General features: G+C 33.2%; 2 protein-coding genes and 1 long non-coding RNA gene across 7 annotated transcripts in view; 1 reads left to right on the forward strand and 2 right to left on the reverse strand.

The window, feature by feature from the left end:
• Positions 1 to 1,672, reverse strand: part of LOC111484059 (glutamate receptor 3.4-like) — a 6,537-nt gene extending 4,865 nt beyond the window's left edge. Inside the window, exons 1-2 of the mRNA XM_023130478.1 lie at positions 1,394 to 1,672; positions 632 to 1,100 (exon numbers count right to left, since the gene is read on the reverse strand). Of these exons, the coding sequence (XP_022986246.1) occupies positions 632 to 950 (319 nt within the window). The 5' untranslated portion in view covers positions 951 to 1,100; positions 1,394 to 1,672. The remainder of the gene's footprint in view (positions 1 to 631; positions 1,101 to 1,393) is intronic.
• Positions 1,673 to 7,435: 5,763 nt separating this feature from the next.
• On the reverse strand, positions 7,436 to 23,401 carry LOC111484060 (glutamate receptor 3.7-like). Of its 5 annotated transcripts, XM_023130480.1 has the most exons (10): positions 23,256 to 23,401; positions 21,764 to 21,881; positions 21,568 to 21,612; positions 20,494 to 21,481; positions 18,234 to 19,145; positions 9,687 to 10,123; positions 8,826 to 9,103; positions 8,693 to 8,724; positions 8,203 to 8,612; positions 7,436 to 8,113 (listed from the first exon to the last, which is right to left on the reverse strand). In XM_023130480.1, the coding sequence occupies exons 4-10, from the start codon at positions 20,747 to 20,749 to the stop codon at positions 7,718 to 7,720; spliced, it is 2,721 nt and encodes a 906-aa protein (XP_022986248.1). In that variant the 5' UTR covers positions 20,750 to 21,481; positions 21,568 to 21,612; positions 21,764 to 21,881; positions 23,256 to 23,401; the 3' UTR covers positions 7,436 to 7,717. The 5 variants fall into 5 exon arrangements, with proteins under 5 accessions (XP_022986248.1, XP_022986249.1, XP_022986247.1 ...); XM_023130481.1 differs by lacking the exon at positions 23,256 to 23,401 and having other exon boundaries at positions 21,568 to 21,647; positions 21,764 to 21,912; XM_023130479.1 differs by lacking the exon at positions 23,256 to 23,401 and having other exon boundaries at positions 21,764 to 21,911.
• LOC111484168 lies at positions 11,437 to 19,757 on the forward strand. The gene is made up of 3 exons (XR_002718456.1): positions 11,437 to 11,448; positions 17,745 to 17,750; positions 19,667 to 19,757. It is a non-coding gene; the product is annotated as an uncharacterized LOC111484168 (long non-coding RNA).
• Positions 23,402 to 24,080: the final 679 nt, after the last annotated feature.

Raw genomic sequence — 24,080 nt, forward strand, 5'->3', positions numbered from 1 at the left:
GTCGCACATCGATTGGAGAAGGGAACAAGTGTCGACGAGAACACTAGGCCCCAAAGGGGGGTGAATCTTGAGACCCCACATCAGTTGGGGAGGAGAATGAAACCTTCTTTATAAGGGTGTGGAAACCTCTCCCTAGAAAACACATTTTAAAATCTTAAGGGAAACTCCAAAGCGGACAATATCTGGTAGTGGGTTGTTACACTATGCTCAAAAAGAGCTATTGAATCTAACAATATCCCAAAACTTTGCACAAATCTCTCAACCTTCCAAAAAAATCTAAGCTAATAGAACAGTGATATGGAATATAATAGTGGATATGCTTCGTAATGCAAGTAAATGAAGCTAATTCCAGACGATAGGATGAGAATCAAAGTGGAAATTAGACAAGCACGTCAGCTCAAGCTATGCATTCTTGAGAATCCAGAATCATTTTCTACCCTTGATGCCTAAACTATCAAACAATTCACCAAAATAAGAAATTGCTACCACAGATAGAAGAGAAACCATTTGACATATGAACCAAACTCAAGTTCCAAGATAATGCAATTCATGCTTCTCGTTCTACATCCAATTGAATCAAATGTAGTAAAGAGGATTATATATAGAGTTCTCTCCAAAGTTTGGGCAGTACCTTCCACTGTTCCAAGAAATCCACTGCAGTTCGTGTCGTGTAAGATCAACTTCAGCTTTGTTCCAGGAAGAACACTGTTATCGGCATTGACATCGTCCACGGCAGCTAAAATCGCAGGCTGTGCCGACCTTCCAATGACTGAATCAAGAGTGAACAGAACTCCAACTTTCAACACCCTCGGATTCAAAGAAGAAACGTTTGTGTTTTGAGAGACACCAATACCAATCACTCCCAAAGGCATCCATATCTCAAAGAACAATGCAAAGATCAAAGCTATGGTTCTGACCCAATGGCCACTCCTAATCCAAAACACCTTCATTGCTCCAAGAAAACTGAACAAATTGATTACCTAACCACCACCTATTGAGGATATCAAACCCCTCTAAACAATCCCAGCTGGAGATGAACTCTACAAACCATCATCAGCATCTTAAAATTCCCCTTTCATTACAGCAAAAATCCAAAGCTCCTGAAAAGAAAAATGAGATTAAACAATAACTTCACAACAAACGAAGAACAAATGAAATAGAAGTCCCAAGCCTAGCCAAACAAAACCAGCCTCAGAAAAATCAATACCCACTTGGGGCTATCTCATACCACACTCAATCAAGCAATTAATACTCAGTAGCATCAAAGATTTCTAAGCATTACCAACAAAACCCCCATTACCAATGACACTAAAACCACAATCAATTCCAGAAATCTTAAGCAAAAAACAGGTTGATTCATCAAAAACAAATTACCCAAAGAGCTGAGAATTACCTGAAGGCTTGAAGTTCATGAAATTGGAGATGGAACTTCGGAAGAAATGGATTGGAGTTGAGAAAAGAGCTCAAAAATGGGAAAAGGACAACTTCAACTTCTGGTTCTTATACTCTTCACTCTTTGCGAAGAAACAGAATTCACAATCTCTCACAACAGTGTTGCCATCTCAAGAAAAGAATTATTCTCACACCCCAACTTTCCGCTCCTTCTTTCACTTCCCCCTCTATAAAATTAAGCTTAACATAGCCGCCTTTCTCATCAATCGTAGCCAATTTGGATAAAAAATTCCATCCTCATTAGTAACAATAATAATAATAAACACATTTTAATGCGAAAATTAATATTAAATATTTGGGTCAATGGCAGCCTTAATCCCATTTAGTAGGTGTCCTACATGTGAGGTACTTTTATTAATTTTTAATTTCTTTTTAATAAAAGGTTTAATTAACTCCTACTTTATTAATATATAAAAAAAGAATTATCTTATTTTCAATAAATAAATTAATTACCATAGGCATACTATTTACTTTATAGTAAAAATATTTTAGAATCTTTGGCCTGATTCTTTGATTTGAGTGTCACATATTATATATTATGTTAACTTAGGAGTATTATTTAATTATTTTAATGATTGCAGAGACTTAAATATGCCCTCAATTGGGTATCTTAATTTATATGATTAAATTAATACTGAAGATACCTTTATTCCTTCCAATATAATTATTTGATAATATTCCTTACTTTTCACATATGCAAATAAACTAATAAAATTGAATAATTGAGATAGTGTAAATATAAATATGAATTTTTATGGATTATTATTTTAAAATAGCCACACAAATAAATAAATAATCAATATTATTATGAATTTTGAGTGAAATATCGTCGATGAAATTATTTGGGAGAATATTAAAATATTGAATTAAATGATTTTGGGCCAAGCTTTTATTGTCCCTTCTCTTAAAATTTTCTGATACACATTTATTATTCAATTTATTGATCCGTCCTTGTTATAAATGTATCATGTACCATTTGGCATATTTTGCATGCATTTTTTTTTTTTTTTTACAAAATTATAAAAAGAAATATTTAGTTCAAAGTCATCGTGCCGTGATCCAAATTTGTTTTCGAAGTCATCGTCAAATTATTTAAAAACCCTAATTTCATCTGAATTTTGAAAATATTTTTGTCTAACAGTAGTGAGACTAACCGTCAAAATAGACCGTATATACTAATTGTAGCTTGAGTTGTAAGTAGTTTTGAAACATCTATGAAATAAGTTTCTAAATATATAATTAGAGGAGGTTATTAGTGGTCCAAGTTTACTTCATATTCAAAGTTGGTGTCCAGTACGCATTAATATATATAGTCATATAATGTCTCATCAACTCATTGATGTTAAACATCGTTGATCTAATAATTTCATTAAGAACTAATTATGATATATTGTTACAATACCGTAAATTATGGTTTGTGTTTTTCTTTTTCAATATATTTCTAATTATTTAGTTTACATTCAATTTATTATCTAATGGTATACTAAATTTAAAATAATTTTAGAATTAGATAAGAGCGTGGAAACTTCTCCCTTACAGATAGATTTTTAAATTATTATAAATTATAAGTTTTTTAAAATATAATTTAAGAAATTAATTATTGGTGGGGGCGATATGACATGTCATACCAATCCATGCCATGCTTAGAAAATGTGCGCCATGGTATTGGAGGATGGATACGTTACATGGCAGGATGTGGGCCCGGACCTACCATTTTTATATTTGTTTAATCTATTAATTACACACGACCTTTTGTTCTCGACCACACCAGGTCAACTCAACGGGTTAGTTTTCAAATAAATAAATTTAATTTTTTTAAATAATCTTAATAATAATTTTTAAATATTTTAGGAATTAATATTTTATTTTTATGAATAAATTTCTTCAACAACTTCAACCAATTCAATCCAAAAAATTTATGAATAAATTTCTTCAACAACTTAAAAGCAATAAAAGCAATGTAGTAGTGTTAAGAATATTTAGTACTAAATTATAGTTTACCATATATATTATATTTGATATTTTATTATAAGACAAATATCTAATATTTATCTTATTATCATAGGTATCTTTCCATTTATTGTTATTTTCATTTATTACTATTTTCATATCCTTGTAATTTATTTGATTATAAATAAGATAACTTTCACACCATTTAGGTGTGGTGGATTAATCAAACATTCACAAGTAGTGTACGTACATAAATCTCTTCCCTCTCCCTCCATTTTTTGCTCGGTTTGGAATGGGACTAGATATATGTATAGACAACTGTTTTTTTAAAGATGAATTTAAAATATTATTTGAACACGAAATAAAATAACAGGTGGCGTGTTATTTATGTACATTATGTGCAAATATGTTAGTTAGGATACATACTATTTGTAGCATATAATGTTAGGTGATGTGAATTATTCAAATCCAATCAACAAAGTGACTATGTAACATGATACTATTATACTATTATCCTATGATTTATAATAATAATAATAATTATTATTATTATTATTATTATTGCATTTTATTTTATTTATATGAATAGATTGATTAAGAAAATAGTGAAACTTGAATGAGGTAGTTTTTTATTTACCCGTGTTTACCCAAATGTCTGAATTACTTGTGGTAGCAGCCAAAGTATCTGAAATAGTAGAGATCCAGTCAAAATCCTTGAGAAACAAGCATGCATGTAATCTTGTGGTAAAAGAATAAAAAGTTTAAATCTTCCATTGGAAGAATGTTTTTGCTGCTTTTTCACTTTGCCAATCTTCCATTTTGATCCAATAACAATAACCATCATTAAATCACGAAGATACGGTAACAAAAGATTATTGACATGGGTTAAAAGTCCACCTCATACTTTCGATGTCAGTCTCACGATATTCACACCCTTATAAAAAATGTACAATTTACTTCTTTCAACGTCCAACGTTCTTCGTTGGCACAGTGTTCAATGTCTAGCTTTAATACTATTTGTAACAGTCAAAGTCCACCACTAATAGATATTGTCTATTTTTATCCGTTATGTATTGTCATCAGTCATATGATAAATAGAAGTTTCTATACATTTATTAAAAAAAAAAATGTTTCCCTTGAGAAAGAATTGATTTTTACTACATATTTTTTTTTTTTTTATGAGATTCCTTTTGAACACAGTTTTCCTTTCTCATTAAACAACATATCATCCCTTTTCTCAGTATCCTGATTTTATAACCTTTTTTTTATTGACTGATTTGTGGATGATTTGTCTCCACTTATTCCCTGTCCCTTGTCTGTTGTCTTTTGTTTATATTTTCGTGTAACATAAATTTCAATTTCTCAAATCTTACTTTTAAAACTTTCTTTTAAAATCTTTTTGCCCCGTTTTCTAAAACTTTATTCTTGAATCGGAGTTAGAGGCTCGAGTATATGTCACTTGGTCATAGGCGACACAAGAACGAATAGGCTTAACTCACTTGTTACTGGAAATTGAGTACAACACAATCGCAAGTCCACTGTTATTAAAGTGTGATTGTGTTGACAAGAGTATCTTCAAACTATATATATATATTCAACATTTTTTTTTTTGTTTTGTTCTTATTCACATATTTATTTTAGAAAAATTTCGAGTCAACATAACTATCCATTCTTTTAAGTTTTTTTTAACCATCTAAAAATAAATAAATAATATTTTTAAAAAACCCTTTTAATGAGATTGATTTCAATTAACGACACTCCCAAATACGAAGGTTAAGGTTGGAGAGTTAGACAAGTAAAAAGAACAAAAGGCACCATACTTCATTGTCATCGCCATCGACACTCTAATACGAAAAAGAAAAAGATGAAAAAGAAAAATAAGGTGGAATAGAATTCTTTGTCTAGTCCCTACTTTGTTTGACACCCACGTTTCTTGCCCCCATTCCTTTTCAATTAATCATATATACATATAATAATTCAACACTCCCGGAAGTGAAGTCGATCACGAAATTAGACTTTAATCTAAACACGTGATCGGTTCGTTATAATTCATATCTCTTCTGAAAAACATTATTTATTGTACTTGACGTGACGATACAATTCGATTAGTATTATCTGAAAGGATGATAAAATGTAATTTATTACTTTAGTTCTCGTAATTTTTTTAAATTTGTTGGCCTACTCATTTATAATTCTCTGAGTTTGAAATAAATAGCCTAAAATTTTGAGGTAATATTTTAATAATTCTAAAAAATTCATAGGTTTAAAATCTTCCATAAATATAATATTATTTTTCAAAAAAGAAATATATACTTTCAAAAATTAATAAATTAATAAAAATAATACAGCTTATAAAGATAAAAAAAGATCATAGCATTTATAAAATGTATACTTCAGTAAATAAAATATTTAATATTTTAAGGACGGTGATTTGATATTCATTACTAATTTAAATTATCTATTTTAAAATAAAGTCCTAAATATTATATATATAATACATTTTTTTAATATAAAATAGAAAATCAAATGAGATTTAAAAAAAAAAATCAAAATCAAAATTCAAAATGATTTAAAAGTGGGACCCATTATGGTATGATTATTATTATTAGTCAGCGACATATTTTTCTTTGGTTCAAATTTTTATGGTAATAAAAAAGGAGTATCATTATTCCTAAAAAGAATATATTTGGAATCAAAATTCAACATTTTTTTTTTCTATTTTTAGTACAATCGAAGAGTATTTTTTATATAATAATTTTCGTGAGATAAATTTATTATAATTAATAATGTAATACTGTTAATCCTTCATTAATATCTAAATTAAATGCATACTATTTTTGTATTTTTCACAGGAAAAAACATTCTCTAAATTGTAGCTGCAATTATTAATGTTCTAAAAGAATTACAATTAATAATATACGCAAAATAGAGTTTCAGAAATAAAATAAAATAAAATAAAATAGGCAATACATGTAAGCCTACCCAAAATATTGTGTAAATTAAATTCAAATTCTTTGTTGTCGGAAAATCTAGCCCTTTTATTAATGAGGATTTAAGTTTTTCTTTAAGAGATTAATATGTTAAAATTTGATTTTTTTTTTTTAAGTATATTTAATTTTAGTGTACGAACTTTCAAAATATCCATTTTTATTAAAAGTCTACTTTAATATTTTAGATATTGAAAATTCAAACAATAACTATTATGATCTGTACTTTTATTTTTAATTTCAACAAATTAATGATATATATATTTAAAGATGTGTATGAGTACATTAGACGAGTATGATTTCAAGTCAACTAAATTAGACATGAATATTATGTAAGGCGAATTTAAGGTAAAAAAATTAACATAGTAACGACAAAAATGAATTTAAAAATAAAAGTTTAAAGATTAAAATAGACATTTTATAATTTTTCTCATGTTCAACGTGAAAAAAATAATAATAAATCGATGGGAGATTCTTAGTGAAATATAGAACTTTTCTCCATGAGTCCTAAACTACCAAACTACAATGTCTTCGGTTGAGCTGTTGCATATTATTAGTAGGAGTAATAACTTCCTATTTAGTTTTTCTTAACAATCACTTTCAAGATCATGTGGTCGTCATGAACCCTTCCTTCACTCATAATGTGGCCTTAATTCATTGATGGACCCCTCGTTTACTTAGGTGTGGATACCAAACTCTGAGCTACAAAGTTACACTTACAACCCACAGAGAGAAATCATTAGACTGTGTTGCATGATGTTATGATCCTAACTCAATTGTTTTATGATTTGATTTAGACAGATCGGTTTGTTGAGGATTGTTAGGAGAGTAGTCCCACATCGGCTAATTAAGGAGAAGATCGTAGGTTTACAAGTAAGAAATACAAAACCCATGAGTACAAGGCTTTTTCGGAAAACCAAAAGCAATGTCATAAAAACTTATGTTCAAGGTGGACAATATCATACCATCTTAGAGATTCGTGATTCCTAACACCATCAAAACTAATATTAGGTCTTAAATTTCACATCCATATCATATAACAGCGGAGCGATGAAAATCCCCAGCTCCACTTTATCAAAAAAAAAAAAAAAATACATACAGAATCACTTGTAGCAATAATAAATATCATACTTGTCTCATCATACATAATTTGACCATCCAAATATGGGAGTAATTAGAATCATAATGTTGCAGTCTTATTAACATGAACACTAAATTATGGGTCACTTTGCAGCAATGGAACACCACAAAGAGCTATCAGGGGTTTACCTTCAAGCATTTTCAAACCACATCAAAGAGCGAGCTATCATTTAGCCTGATTCTGAGTATCATGCTTTCGAAAAAAGTCTCTTGATGGCTTCTTCCTTCTCATCAACAAAGTCGATAAACTTGTATACAACCTGAGTCCAGTTCGAGTTTGAATTTGATGACACCAATTCTGCATGAGACGATTCCTTCTGTTGTCGTATGTAGCGAGCGAATTGTCGAACTATGCGAAACAAAAATATAAAAAGACACACGAGTGAGAAGGCACCGCACAGCAGATATAGACCCCAGAAGCTAACCAAGTGAAGTTGGTTAGGCTCAGATTTCCTTCTCCTCTCTCCAGGACAACCCATCTTGCAGAACCACTTCTCATGGATCTTCTGAAGCTTTCCATTCTCAGAAAGCTTTAGAATTGCAGTTGAAATGTCTACCGCAAGTGGAGATCCTCTCTGAAAAGCCTGGTTCAAAGCATAGCATTAACGAAGTGCAACAGTTCCATGAAAAGAGTTTAAGATTACCATAGCTCAAGTGAAAGAAGGCTACTCACAAATCCCCATCCACTCTTGGTGAACGGTTGTCCGATAATTCCGAAATCGTTCCTCCCTGATAAGAATAGTTCCATATATGGAAGTTCATCGACAATGGCCGCCACCCCTCCTTTCTTGAATGGCCCCTTAAGCAATGCTGATTCATATTCTTCTGGAGAACCTAGGGGTACGAGCCTTGATTGTGGAAGGTAAAGACTCTCGGTTAGATAGCTAAACGCGAACGATCCTACCTGGTACCCAATTGGCTGTTCCTTAGTAATCAAGTCCTCAAGTCCTTTAATGGGAGATGAAAGCTGCTGTACTGTAAGGATTGAAGTGAGACTGGCTGTGTAGCTTGACGTGATAACCATCAATAAGAAAAGCCACATCACCATTACCATACGTCCAAGTGGACTTATTGTAACTTCCTCTGTAATTTGAGTTGTGAACTCAGAAATTTTCTCAAACATAGAGTATGAAAGAATCAGATGTAAAAAAGAAATATCTTACGATTTGTTTTGAACAATGTTGAGAAGCTGAACCTGCAAGATGGAAATATTTCAGACATTATTCTGCATCCGTTACTGCAAGAGAATATCTTATTGATCTATAAGCAACTGTCTTAGACACTGAGAGAACTTACAGAATAACTGTCACTAGCTGCCTCTTTGGTGGACCACGGAAATCATCATTTACTCGGTGCTCGAGAAGCCATATGACTGCTCCAATCATGAAGAAGGAGGCCGACGTAACACACCACATCTCGACTGTAAATGGTTTGAGGAACACCCAAGCATTCGACTTTGAATTTGTTATTGGAGCCACAATAACAAGACCAGTAGAAGCAAAAGGCTGAGAAAAATCCACGACCTTTGTGCGATTGGTTACAATTGCAATATCTCCAACAGCTGCATCAAATATCTGACACAAAAGAAATGAGAAAGTAACAGCTTTGTGATAGGTTTTTGTCCGATAAAAAATAAATGTAATGTCTTCTTTGGGTTTTCCCTCAAGGTTTTAAAACGCATCTACTAGGAAGAGGTTTCCACACCCTTATAAGGAATATTTCGTTCTCCTTTCCAACCGACGTGGGATCTCACAATTCACCTCCCTTGGGAGCCAGCATCCTCACTAGCACACCGCCCAGTGTCTAGCTCTGATACTATTTGTAACAGCCCAAGTCCACCACTAGCAAATATTAGCCTCTTTGAGCTTTCCTTTCCGAGCTTCCCCTTAAGTTTTTAAAATATCTCTGCTAGGGAGAGGTTTCCACACTCTTATAAAGAATGTTTCGTTTTCCTCCCCAACCAATGTAGGATTTTACAGAAACACCCCGAGTCCATAAGTAGGTTACATCTGCATACAGAAAATAACAATACACTTGTTTTTCCTACAATACTTTCTTTTTAGTCTGTTTGCAAATCTAAACCACAATCCCAGATTGGATTTTTGCTCTTTAGGCACTCAGACATCAGAAAAGTAGATAATATAATGTTTTACTTACACCATTTGCAATGTTCTTCACAAGATCATCATAGCTAGGATTGGAGTAGCCATTTCCAAAAGGTATAAATCTGTAAGGAACATCGTAGGGAACCAGCTTTCTTGCTTCATTGAACAGATCGATACAGTATCCTTGAATGTTTTTGTGGCTTCCATTGACTGCTGAAACAAATTCAATGAAACTTACTCTGCGTGGCACTCCAATTATTAATGGTCTTTCATTGTCTGCAATCACCCATCCACGCGGTCTTTCTGTCTTTCCACCAGGCCAGGTAACATTGCCAAGAGTCTGGTTCAGGTGGGTATAAGTAATTCGTTTCTGTTTCAGCGCTTCTGGGGATTGGATAGTAAAGCCTGTGCCATTGGACCAATAACCAACTCGACGCAATCCCGTCCGATCAATATTGATCACCTCATAGCCTCTACTGACAATGTTTCTGTTGGCTTATTGGCCCTTGATCTCACATTAATTAATTTCAATGAATTAATTATTGATGTTTTGATGATAACAAACCTACTTTTAATTATTAACTATTTTCAGTTTTTTGAACTGTCCACAGTATAAGGTCGGGAATAACGATTACAACAACTTTTCAATTACTCAAATCAGAGCTAAAACGAAGAAATTAGAGTCGAGACAACATACCCGACGTGATGATGTGGCAACAAAATCAAAATGATGGACAAATCAAAATATATCAAAGTATGACATTTATAATATTGGAAGAGTAACACATGGTGGAGTTTTTCTTATTATTACATTTCTAAATAAAATTATTTTTACAAATATAAATTTGAATATAACCGTTACTCACATCGAATTTTATTATTACTATATTATATTATTATATTATTATATTTTAAAATTTTGGTAGTTACTCACATCATTTTTATTATTATTATATTATTATATTTATAATAAATTTTGAATTACATTTTACCGTTACTCACATAACTTTTTATTATTATTATATTATATTACTATTATATTAAAATTTTGAAATAAATGAATTTAGAAAATTTTCTTACTTAATTACTTTTAATCTCCACCTTCCATTATTCCTAACACAATCCAATGGTCAATATTCAATCCTACATTTTGCCACTTTTCTCCTCTATATAAACTCATCTTCCCCACATTTTTAAAATACACAACTTACATACATTCTTCAATCCTCATTTGTTCAAAGTCTCCATTGTTTATTGCTCTCTCCAAGCTTACAAGTTTATTTCTTTTCATCTTATTCTTGAGAGGGATTATTATTATATTGTGAGGAAATAGTTGTCAGTATCCCAAATTGTAAATCTACTCTTTGAGAGAGTTGTGGTGTGTTATTATCAAACTCAAATACTTGTATCGGTTTGATCCTGCGTCGTTGAAAGGATTGAGTTTGCTCTTGAACTCGTAAAAAGAGCGGTGTACCGGTTTGGCTCTGATCCGTGGAAAGAGTCGGAAAAGTTCTTTATTCAAATTCCCAAGAGGCGCTTGGGGAGTGGAGTAGGTCGAGTTTGACCGAACCACTATAAAACTACGGTGTCATTTTCTCTAACTCTTTCCTATTTAATTTCAAGATTATTATTATGTTTATTGCATGTTCTACTTGATTATTGTTTTGACTTGAATTATTTTGTTTTAGTAATTATCATCTTCTACTTATTTGTAAAAAGTTTTATCATTAGAAAAATTAATCAAGTTTAAACACTTTTATCGTTAAAACCCTATTCACCCCCCCTCTAGGGTTGCCATACCGATCCAACAATTGGTATCAGAGCAGGTTGCTCCTATAGATTTTTTATCTAAACTTTATTGTTCGAGCTTATGGCAAACCTACGTGTTAAAAATGGTTTTAGTGAAGGACAATCAACTTCTAGGCCACCTTATTTTGATGGAACAAATTATACATGTTGGAAAGCTAGGATGAAAATTTATTTGCAATCCGTTGATTATCAATTGTGGTTAAATGTTAGTAATGGTCCTTACATTCCAATAAAAATTGTTAATAATATTGAGGTGCCTAAATTAGAAAATGAATTTGATGAGCATGATATGAAAAAATGTTCTTTGAATGCTAGTGCTATCAATTGTCTGTATTGTGCCTTAAGTAATGATGAATTTAATAGAGTATGTATGTGTTCTTCGGCATATGAAATTTGGAAAACTCTTGAAGTAACTCATGAGGGAACCAATCAAGTTAAAGAAACAAAAATTAGCATGTTAGTTCATAATTATGAACTATTTAAAATGGAGGAAAATGAACCTATTGGTGATATGTTTACTAGATTTACTAATATTTTAAATGCTTTGAAAAATCTTGGAAAAGTATATTCTACCTCCGAAAATGTAAGAAAAATTCTTAGGTCTCTGCCTAAAAGTTGGGAGGCAAAAGTGACGGCGATTCAAGAAGCAAAGGATCTCACAAAGCTTCCTTTGGATGAACTCATTGGTTCTCTCATGACACATGAGATTACCATGAACGGGCACATGGAAGAAGAATCCAAAAAGAAGAAAAGTATAGCCCTAAAATCCATCAAAGTTGACTCTGAAGATGAGGACGTCCTTGATGAAGATGATGTCGCCTACTTCACACGTAAGTATAAAAATTTTATTAAAAGGAAGAAACAATTAAAAAAACATTTCACAAATCAAAAAGAGTCAAAAGGTGAAAAGAGCAAAAACGATGAGGTAATATGTTATGAATGTAAAAAGCCGGGTCATATAAGAACGGATTGTCCTCTCCTCAAATCATCTAAGAAATCCAAGAAGAAAGCAATGAAGGCTACTTGGGATGATAGTGATGAAAGTGCAAGTGGAAGTGATGAAGAAGTTGCAAATTTTTGCTTCATGGCTCATAGTGACAAAGAGGATGAACAAGAAGATGAACAAGAAGATGAGGTAACTCTTGAATCTCTTTCTTATCATGAATTATTTAAACTTGTTGATGAGATGACAATTGATTTAGAAAAACTTAGTTCAAAGTATGTTGTGCTTAAAAAGAAATATAAGACTTCAATTATTGAAAATAAGTCTTTGCTAAATGAAATTTCTTGCTTGAAGGAGAAGGATCATAATATTGTTAAAATTGATGTACCTTGTGAAAAGCATGTATTTGATTGTGATGAGAAAAATGCATTAATTGATAAAGTCAAGACTCTTGAGCATGATTGTGGTGAAAAAGATAAATTAATTAAATTGCTCAAAGAGAATGAATCAAATAATTTGCAAGAACTTGGTAGGGCTAAGGAATCTATTAAAATGTTAACAATAGGTGCTCAAAAATTAGATAAAATACTTGAAGGAGGTAAGTCATATGGTGATAAAAGAGGATTAGGCTATATTGATGAATGTTCTACACCTTCAAGTTCTAAAACAATCTTTGTTAAAGCATCCCCTATCTTGCCTAAATCTAACACATGTAAATTTGTATCTAAGTATGATAAATCTAGATTTGTGCCTATATGTCATTATTGTGGTGTTGAAGGTCATATTAGACCTAAGTGCTTTAAATTGAAAAATTCTCAAAATATTCATTTAGGAAGAAAAGTTTCTCAAAATACAAAGTTTAACAATGTTTTAGAAAATAATTTTTTGAATAAAAATAGAATACACAAATTTAGTCCAAGAAATAAATTCTTGCATAATGTCGTTTGTTTCTCGTGTGGTAAGTTTGGACATAAAGATTATTCTTGTTACTTATCTAAATACAATGTCTTTAATATGAATGCAAATATGAAATGGATTCCTAAATTTGTGAATACTAACTTTCTAGGACCCAAACAAGTATGGGTACCAAAAGGTCAATTTTGAATATCTTTGTTTTTAGGTTTGTTTGAAAGCCTCCAAGAAAAATAAGTGGTACTTGGATAGTGGTTGCTCAAGACACATGACGGGTAATCCATCCAAGTTTGTCAATCTTTCCAAGAAGGATGGTGGCTTAGTAACCTTTGGTGATAACAAGAAGGGTAAAATAATTGGTAAGGGTACTATAGGTAATGACTCTTGTACTCTCATTAAAAATGTATTGTTAGTTGATGGTTTAAAGCATGACTTACTTAGCATTAGTCAATTATGTGATAAAGGTTTTAGAGTTGTATTTGATAAGAATAATTGCATAATTGAAAATGCTAGTGATAGAAAAGTTTTGTTTGTAGGAAATAGAGACGATAATGTGTATACTATTGATTTGAATGATTGTCCTACAAATGATAAATGTCTTTCGGTTTTGCTTGATAACTCTTGGCTATGGCATAGAAGACTAGGACATGCTAGTATGTACTTGATTTCAAATATTTCAAAAAATTCATTAGTGAGAGGTCTCCCTCAACTTAAATTTGAAAAAGATAAAATTTGTGACGCTTGTCAAATGGGTAAGCAAACTAAGTCTTCTTTCAAATCTAAAAATATGATTTCTACTACTAGACCTCTTCAACTACTCCATATAGACTTATTTGGCCCTTCTAAAATAGCTAGTTATGGAGGAAATTATTATGCTTTTGTGATAGTGGATGATTTTTCAAGATTTACTTGGGTTTTGATGATAAAACATAAGAATGATGTTTTGAAAAGATTTGCTAGTTTTGTAAAAAGAGTTCAAAATGAAAAAGGGTTTTTAATTACTAAAATTAGGAGTGACCATGGGGGAGAATTTAACAGTGTTGCCTTTGAAAAATTTTGTGAAGATAATGGTTTTTCTCATGACTTCTCCTCTCCAAGGACTCCTCAACAAAACGGTGTGGTTGAAAGGAAAAATCGTACTTTACAAGAATTTGCTAGATCAATGTTAAATGAGTATGATTTACCTAAATATTTTTGGGCGGAAGCCGTTAATACCGCTTGTTATATTTTAAATAGAGTTTTAATTAGACCTTCATTAAATAAAACTCCTTATGAACTCTGGCATAACAAAATTCCAAATGTTGGGTATTTCAAAGTTTTTGGTTGTAAATGTTTTATTTTGAACAACAAAGAAAAGCTTGGAAAGTTTGATTCAAAAAACGGATATTGGTATTTTTCTTGGCTATTCATCTACTAGTAAAGCTTATAGAATTTTCAATAAGAGAACTTTAGTTATTGAAGAATCTATGCATGTGGTATTTGATGAATCTTGCAATAATATTTCTAATGAGTCTATTTGTAGTGATGATTTAGAAAGAAATTTTGGAGATTTACTCGTTAGTGACAACGGCAAAGAAATTGTTACGAGTAAAGAAGAGATGAGCTTAAAGGAAGAAGGTTCTTCATCAATGCCAAAAGAATGGAGGTATGCCTTGTCTCATCCCAAGGACTTGATTCTTGGTGATCTCGAACAAGGTGTGAAAACTCGCTCTTCTATTAATTTATTTAATAATCTTGCTTTTGTTTCTCAAATTGAACCAAAAAGTCTTAAGGATGCCGAAAATGATGAGTTTTGGATTTTAGCCATGCAAGAAGAGCTAAATCAATTTGAAAGGAACAAAGTTTGGGAATTAGTCCATAGGCCATCTAATACTTCTATTATTGGAACCAAATGGGTTTTTAGAAATAAAATGGATGAAAATGGGAATATCATTAGAAATAAAGCTAGGCTTGTAGCTCAAGGTTATTGTCAAGAGGAAGGCATAGATTATGAAGAAACTTTTGCACCCGTTGCTAGATTAGAAGCTATTAGAATGTTACTTGCTTTTGCTTCTTACAAAAATTTTGTATTATATCAAATGGATGTGAAAAGTGCATTTTTGAATGGTTATATTATGGAGGAAGTTTATGTAGAACAACCTCCCGGATTTGAAAATGTAGAATTTCCTCATCATGTCTATAAGTTGAAAAAGGCTCTTTATGGCTTAAAACAAGCTCCAAGAGCTTGGTATGATAGACTTAGTAATTTTCTTATTGGGAATGATTTTAAAATGGGCAAACTCGACACTACACTCTTTATTAAGATTAAAGAAAACGATATGCTATTAGTGCAAATATATGTGGATGATATCATATTTGGTTCTACTAATCCTTCTTTATGTGAAGAATTTTCTAAATGTATGCATAGTGAGTTTGAGATGAGTATGATGGGAGAACTCAGTTTCTTTCTTGGACTTCAAATCAAACAACTCAAGAATGGTATCTTCATCAATCAAGAGAAATACACTAAAGATTTGCTCAAAAGATTCAAGTTCAATGGAGGTAAGATTGCAAGAACTCCCATGAGCACATCCACTAAGCTTGACAAGGATGAAAAAGGTAAAAGTGTGGATATTAAAGCTTATCGAGGTATGATTGGATCTTTACTTTACTTGACCGCTAGTAGACCCGATATTATGTTTAGTGTATGTCTTTGTGCTAGATTTCAATCTTGTCCTAAGGAATCTCATTTACATGCCGTTAAGAGAATATTTAAATATTTGCTTGGAACTATTGATCTAGGATTGTGGTATCCTAGAAATGTTGAATTTAAATTGGTAGGATATTCTGATGCAGATTTTGCCGGAAGCTTACTTGATCGTAAAAGTACTAGTGGAACTTGTCAATTTCTTGGTAGTTCCTTAGTTTCTTGGTTTAGTAAAAAGCAAAATTCGGTTGCCTTATCTACTACCGAAGCGGAATATATTGCGGTTGCTAGTTGCTGTGCTCAAATTCTTTGGATGAAACAAACTCTTTGTGATTTTGGATTAAAGTTTCATAGTGTGCCTATATTTTGTGATAATACAAGTGCTATTAATTTAACTAAAAATCCTATTCATCATTCTAGAACTAAACATATTGACATTAGACATCATTTTATTAGAGAGCATGTGCAAAATGGACATATTATTCTTGATTTTGTAAACTCTAATAATCAACTGGCCGATATTTTCACCAAGCCATTGAATGAAGAAATTTTTTGCAAAAATAGGCTTGAGCTTGGTATTATTCGTTGTGATATATCTTGAATTTTATAATTTTTGAATGCATGTTTTTAGGGGGAGTCATTATGTCATTATTAAATGCATTCTCTTTCAATTGTTCATTTTGATGATTACAAAGGGGGAGAAAATTAAGAAAAATATGTTCTAAATTTGTTATTTTATAATTTATGAATCATTTACTTGGTGTTTCATAATTTCTTGAGGCATTAATATAAGGGAGAATATGCTCTTGAGTGAAATTTATGATAATATATTAGTATGTAGTGATATTATTACATGGATGTTGTATTATTGGTTTTTATGAATTTTTCTTTAAATGATTTGTCATCATCAAAAAGGGGGAGATTGTTGGCTTATTGGCCCTTGATCTCACATTAATTAATTTCAATGAATTAATTATTGATGTTTTGATGATAACAAACCTACTTTTAATTATTAACTATTTTCAGTTTTTTGAACTGTCCACAGTATAAGGTCGGGAATAACGATTACAACAACTTTTCAATTACTCAAATCAGAGCTAAAACGAAGAAATTAGAGTCGAGACAACATACCCGACGTGATGATGTGGCAACAAAATCAAAATGATGGACAAATCAAAATATATCAAAGTATGACATTTATAATATTGGAAGAGTAACACATGGTGGAGTTTTTCTTATTATTACATTTCTAAATAAAATTATTTTTACAAATATAAATTTGAATATAACCGTTACTCACATCGAATTTTATTATTACTATATTATATTATTATATTATTATATTTTAAAATTTTGGTAGTTACTCACATCATTTTTATTATTATTATATTATTATATTTATAATAAATTTTGAATTACATTTTACCGTTACTCACATAACTTTTTATTATTATTATATTATATTACTATTATATTAAAATTTTGAAATAAATGAATTTAGAAAATTTTCTTACTTAATTACTTTTAATCTCCACCTTCCATTATTCCTAACACAATCCAATGGTCAATATTCAATCCTACATTTTGCCACTTTTCTCCTCTATATAAACTCATCTTCCCCACATTTTTAAAATACACAACTTACATACATTCTTCAATCCTCATTTGTTCAAAGTCTCCATTGTTTATTGCTCTCTCCAAGCTTACAAGTTTATTTCTTTTCATCTTATTCTTGAGAGGGATTATTATTATATTGTGAGGAAATAGTTGTCAGTATCCCAAATTGTAAATCTACTCTTTGAGAGAGTTGTGGTGTGTTATTATCAAACTCAAATACTTGTATCGGTTTGATCCTGCGTCGTTGAAAGGATTGAGTTTGCTCTTGAACTCGTAAAAAGAGCGGTGTACCGGTTTGGCTCTGATCCGTGGAAAGAGTCGGAAAAGTTCTTTATTCAAATTCCCAAGAGGCGCTTGGGGAGTGGAGTAGGTCGAGTTTGACCGAACCACTATAAAACTACGGTGTCATTTTCTCTAACTCTTTCCTATTTAATTTCAAGATTATTATTATGTTTATTGCATGTTCTACTTGATTATTGTTTTGACTTGAATTATTTTGTTTTAGTAATTATCATCTTCTACTTATTTGTAAAAAGTTTTATCATTAGAAAAATTAATCAAGTTTAAACACTTTTATCGTTAAAACCCTATTCACCCCCCCTCTAGGGTTGCCATACCGATCCAACAGTTTCGATCTGAATTAAACTCAATCCGACCACTTAAACCAGTAAAGTTTGCCTGCAACAATGTGCTCAAAAGAAGAGCACCATCATCAAATATTTTGAGCTTCCCCCACGGCATTCTAGATGTATTTAAATCATGAAACTTGTTCTTTAATGAGAAGGTAAGGCTCCTGCCTCCATTTAGAAACTTACCAATCGCACGTGCAACTACTTGAATGGTATCGTAGGCACTAAGAGCATGGACATTCATCGAAGAATTTCTCGAGTCTTCTGGCAGCATCTTCCTTAAACGAGACCATAATGTTGTTTTTTGGCTGGATTCAGGCGTATATTGACGAAGTACAACCACTCCTTGAAGGATGTTTAGAGAGGTTTGGTGTGCGGGCAGAATAGAATCTAAGGTAGAAGAAAGCCAATCTGTTGCCAGCCACACATAATCACTTGTCATCATATCAAGTTGATGGGCTATTTTGAAGATGCTTAATCTAGGATCAGGATTAACATGAACAACATAGACTCGAGGACCGAGCAACTTGGATTTATTGAGAATGTCTGTGATTTCACTGAGATTCAACTGAGAAGGTAAGGGTAGTTTGTAAGAAACTTTAAACATCTTCTTGTCAAGTTCATCAGTTAAAGTGGACATTCCATTTCTACCATAATCATCATCCACAAAGATAATGATCACTTCCTTCCACTCATAAAAGTCAATTAATTCTGCCATAGCAGTCATTTGATAGGCATCACTCTGAGTAGTCCGTAGGAAAAAGGGGAATTGGAGGGCAGATAAAGTTGGATCAGTGGCAGCGTATGATATAAGTGGCACTTGGAGATGATTAGCAATCTGTAGAACCATATGAGCTACAACTGAAGATTGAGGCCCAACTATGGCTACTACGTCTTTCTCAAGAACCTGGAAAGCTGTTGCACAAGGGGCAGAAGTCAGAAAGTGTGACATAAATCACGTAGACATCAAGACACTTCAATAGAGAATGAAAAGTACAATATTAAACTTTAGTGCCATATATTCAAAATAGCAGACAGCATCAAGAATGAAGGAGTTTAATTTTCTCATTCACATATGATGTATGTGAGATCCCACATTGGTTGGGGAGGAGAACAAAGCAATCTTTATAAGAGTGTAGAAACCTCTCCCTAGTAGACACGTTTTAGAAACCTTGTGGGGAATCACGAGAGAGAAAGCCCAAAGAAGACAATATCTGCTAGTGGTGGGCTTGGGCCATTACAAATGGTATCAGAGTAGACACAGGAGACTGAGCCCCGAAGGGAGGTGGCTACAAGGTGGTGTGCCAGTAAGGACACTGGGCCACAAAGGAGGGTGGATTGGAGGGTCCCACATCGATTGGAGAAGGGAACGAGTGTCAGCAAAGCACTGGGCCTGAAGGGGGGTGGATTGTGAGATCTCACATAGGTTGGGGAAGAGAACAAAACATTCTCTATAAGTGTATGGAAATCACTCCCTAGCAGACACGTTTTAAAAACCTTAAGGGGAAGCCAGAAAGAGAAAACTCAAAGAAATCACTCCCTAGCAGACACGTTTTAAAAACCTTAAGGGGAAGCCAGAAAGAGAAAACTCAAAGAGAACAGTATCTACTAGTGGTGGGCTTGGGCCATTACGAATGGTATCAGAGCTAGACACCGAGCGATGTGTCAACGAGGAGACTAAGCCCCGAAGGGGAGTGGACACAAGGCAATGTGCCTGCAAGGACACTAGGCCCCAAAAGGGGTGGATTGGAGGGTCCCACATCAATTGGAGAAGGGAATGAGTGCCAGCAAAGACATTGGGTCCAGAAAGGAAGCGATTGTGAGATCCCACGTCGGTTGGGGAAGAGAACAAAGCATTCTTTATAAGGGTGTGGAGGAAACGCATTTTAAAAACCTTGAGGGGAAGCCCAAAAGGGAAATCCCAAAGAGGACAACATCAGCTAACAGTGGGCTTTGACCATTACAATGCAAGCCCCGAGTAAAAGAGGGGTACATGAATGAATTGCGACCACATTTGAATGAAAGTAACTTTAAGAATATGATGGCTAAGAAATACTTAAAAGAACTGAATATTACTATCTACACAAATAAGACATTTTCAAGTCTCAATCATAAGAACTTCTTGGAGATGAGGCAATGTAATATTATGATCAAGCAATTTCATCCTAATAACAATCAAAGACATGATGTTGGGATAACACTAACAGAGCCATTTACAAAATTTCTTACATACTATGAATGCAATATGTGTACAGAGATGTACCTCGAATTGAACCCAAGAGAACATTGCAATGTGTATCTGCCATGATCAAATTTAGCCTTGTTCCATTGAGAATGGAAGGATCTGCATTCACATCCGAAACTGCAGCTTCCATTGCCACCTTCGCCGCTCTTCCTATAATGGAATCAAAAGTGAAAACTGCACCAATATTCACAACCGCGGGCCTTTGGCAACATGCAGAACCAGCAAGAAATACCCATATCGAACTAATCAATGTAAGAACTAATAGGCTCTCCATGAGTTAACAATCTTAATCTACCGGAAGACTCAAAACTTAGTGATTCAAGCTGTCACGAGCTGGAGACGAGCTTTTGGTGATAACCAGGAAAACTTTAAATGAAGAGAGGGAGCTCAAGAACACAGCACAGAGAAGAACAAGCATTCTAACTAAAAGTTTCAGTACAGAATTTTCTACTAACAATTATTGTATAGAGCTCCTAATGAACATAAAAGCGTCAATAGTAAACTGTGAACAGATAAAAGATGTAGGTCAGGAATAAGTACAAAGGAAGGCAAGAAGAACAAGTCATGGAGGATTGGACCGTGTTATCAGAGGGAATTATTCGAGTCCCATTGACAGTAAAAGAAACATGTCATCGTATCTTTATACGATGAGCAGAGCTAAAGAATGCCTTTACTCGGAGAGGATTCTTAGCCAAAACGAGACCATGTTGCCAATTAATGCACGCATCCGATTTGACGCCCAAAAGCTGTTCAACAACATGGTGCTGGTTGCGCCGATGAACCCATCAATCACTGTTGATCGATGCTTACAACTACGAGCAGTTCTCCGACAATGTTCACCAAACCACAACTGTTACGGAAAAGACTAAACAACTGCAAGTTCATAGCGTGCTGACCCAAAATTTCTCTCCCCTTACTGACTTCCTTGTCAAAGCGGAGAATCGCTGAACCGTAAAGTTTTTTTTCCTCGAGAGCCATTGAACCACACTTCAGTCACTGAATTGACCTGAAACAATATATTACATAGGATTACAAATTCGACATTGAAACGGAACCTTAGAGTCATTCAGAGAAATAAGAATCACGACTTACAGAATCGCGTAGAGACAGTGGGAGGACCATTCGCATCGTTTCCAACTGGGTAAGAATGAATTGACTACACCAATCAATTTCTGGTTCGATAAGGAAAATGGGTTTCATAAATTTCTTTAAAAACACGAGTTGATTGTACAAGTGAATGGTGACTAGAAACAAGTGAATCGACAGTCCGACACCACAGAATGCTCACCTCCAAACCCTTCTTATGATTTCTCTTGTTTTTGGCGAGCTTTTAATCATGGCTTCTTCAAATCCATTGCTCTTCCTTAGCCAGGTCCACCTTCTCAGCTTCTTTAAGTTACTCCCTTCTGGCAAAGAACAAAATCGGTGGTTTAATTTAGTTTAAATCGCTGTTTAACTTTTACAAACATTTAAGCGGTTGCGAGTACAAAAGTAGAAGTCTACTTCAGAAAATGGTAAAGATCGGACCTTTTTGTCCTATTACAAGATTCAGAAGTTCACTAGCGGCATTATAATATGTAGCTAAAATGTTTCTCCTATTTGCAAATATAGAAACAGCTGCTAAGTTCTGCACATAGAGTAAAATATTTTAAATCTTTATCCACTCTGATTCTTCGTAAAATAACAAAAATTCTTCTTCAATTCTCTTCCGGCGAAAGCGCCGCCATCTTCTTCAATTCTTTTTCCTATCCATTAGGCATAATGAGCCCATCCTCTCCCGTGTTCCACCCTTGATCCTCCAATGGATCCTGTTATCCTTTGATTACGTCTGCACCCCATTCCCCACGACAAAAGCTGACTACTTCCTCTGATTATTGTGTCAAATTTCGGTGGCTTTTAGAGTCGAGAATTTCTGTAGTTATATTTGGTGTTTGGTTTGTTAACTTCATTTGATTTTCTAATTTAGCTTTGAAGATGAAATCAATTTCATCCCTTATTTTAAATTTAGAGTTTAATCTAATCCTCCTTCCTTTCACTCCCCCACTCCCACTCACCTCCAGCTCACTCAGGTTTAGCATTTTTATCATGACTTTTGATTCTAGGCTAGTATTTTATATATAATTAACTTTCATTACAATTTATTATAGGTATCAATAGAATGTGTAACCAATTAACCAACCAACAAAACTACCGGTTATAAATAATATCTTGTATGATAATTAACTTTGATCAGTGCTCTTACTATTTTTTTTTGTAATTTATTTAATTTTGTAAATGATTGTAAATGAAAATTTTCTCGGATAATAAAAAAATATTTCTGAGTTTTAATACAGCACCACATCATCTTTTACAGAAATTTGCTTCAAATACATATATTTCTTAATTTCTTTGTTCCTAATTCAACTTACTCCAATCTTCCGAAATATCCATACGTAGAATAACATATGTACCGAAAGAAATTACTAAAAATTTGTTCTAAAATTGTTAAAAAGTTATGTGAGTTCTAGCATACTCCCGACTCCCTTTCTACTTGCTAGCTCTCGTCCAAATAACCATGTAACTTTTATTTAAGAAAATAAGGAATTCTGTTACCTCCAAGGGACGGTGGAGTCCTGCAAATCTTGGCAGACGATGTAGAAAACCAAATATCAGCTGGCCGTAATGATAAAATCAACATCTATGGTATTTGAATCACTTGAAGAGGATGTGCTGATGTACATTGTTTGGTGCTATAGCATACATGCTTCGGAGTATGAAATCTTTGGATAGGGAAACAATACCTAAGAGCTGGAGCTAGCTTCCTGCTATGCGTCATCATGGACCTCAGAGGTTGATTTCTGCGATTCTGTTGGCATTTCAATTTCAGCTTCAGCGCCCGAACAGCATTTCTGTAAACCAGGAGATCTTAGTGAGAAGAGAGATAGGGACAATAGATAATATATGGAACTATAGGGTGGTGTTTGTTAGAAGAACACGACTCTCCCCAATGGTATGATATTGTCTACTTTGCTCTCATGGCTTTGTTTTGGGTTTCTCCAAAAGGCTTCATTTCCAATTGAGAGAGTATTTTTTGTTTATAAACCCATGATCATTCCCTAAATTAGTCGATGTGGAACTTTCATCATCCAACACCTCCCCTCGAACAAAGTGCGCCTCCCCTTAATCGATGTTCGACTCCTTTGGAGTCTTAGTCATTTTTTATTGCCTTTGAGAAGGCTCGACTCCTTTTCTTTTGGAGTCTTTTGTTCAACATTTAAGGATTTACCAATCTATTGGCACGACTAAGTTTAGGGCATGACTCTAATACAATGTTAGAAGAATACGACTCTCCACAATGGTATGATATTGTCCACTTTGAGTGTAAGCTCTCATGGCTTTGTTTTGGCTTCCCAAAAGGCCTCATTCCAATGGAGAGAGTATTTTTTGTTTATAAATTCAGGATTATTCCCTAAATTAGTCAACGTGGGACTTTCATCATCCAACCGTTTACAAACAAAGGGAAGCAGAAGGAGTGAAAGAAGAGATGGAGTGGAAACGCGTTAGAGATTCTTCTTGTATGCTTCAAGAGATATCTCATACTCTGCCTTCCTTCTCAAAGCTTTTTC

This window comes from Cucurbita maxima, unplaced genomic scaffold, assembly GCF_002738345.1.
Source record: "Cucurbita maxima cultivar Rimu unplaced genomic scaffold, Cmax_1.0 Cma_Scf00009, whole genome shotgun sequence".
Taxonomy (NCBI): domain Eukaryota; kingdom Viridiplantae; phylum Streptophyta; class Magnoliopsida; order Cucurbitales; family Cucurbitaceae; genus Cucurbita; species Cucurbita maxima.

Bases quoted from the DNA above. Each gene is read 5' to 3' on its own strand.
- LOC111484060 (XM_023130480.1), bottom strand. From the start codon at position 20,749: ATGGAGAGCCTATTAGTTCTTACATTGATTAGTTCGATATGGGTATTT. The intron at 10,124-18,233 runs GAAACTGTTGGA...AATAAGCCAACA, and splicing joins GATTGAGTTTAATTCAGATC to GAAACATTGTCAGTAGAGGC. The intron at 9,104-9,686 runs GTAAGTAAAACA...CTTTTGTGTCAG, and splicing joins TGAAGAACATTGCAAATGGT to ATATTTGATGCAGCTGTTGG.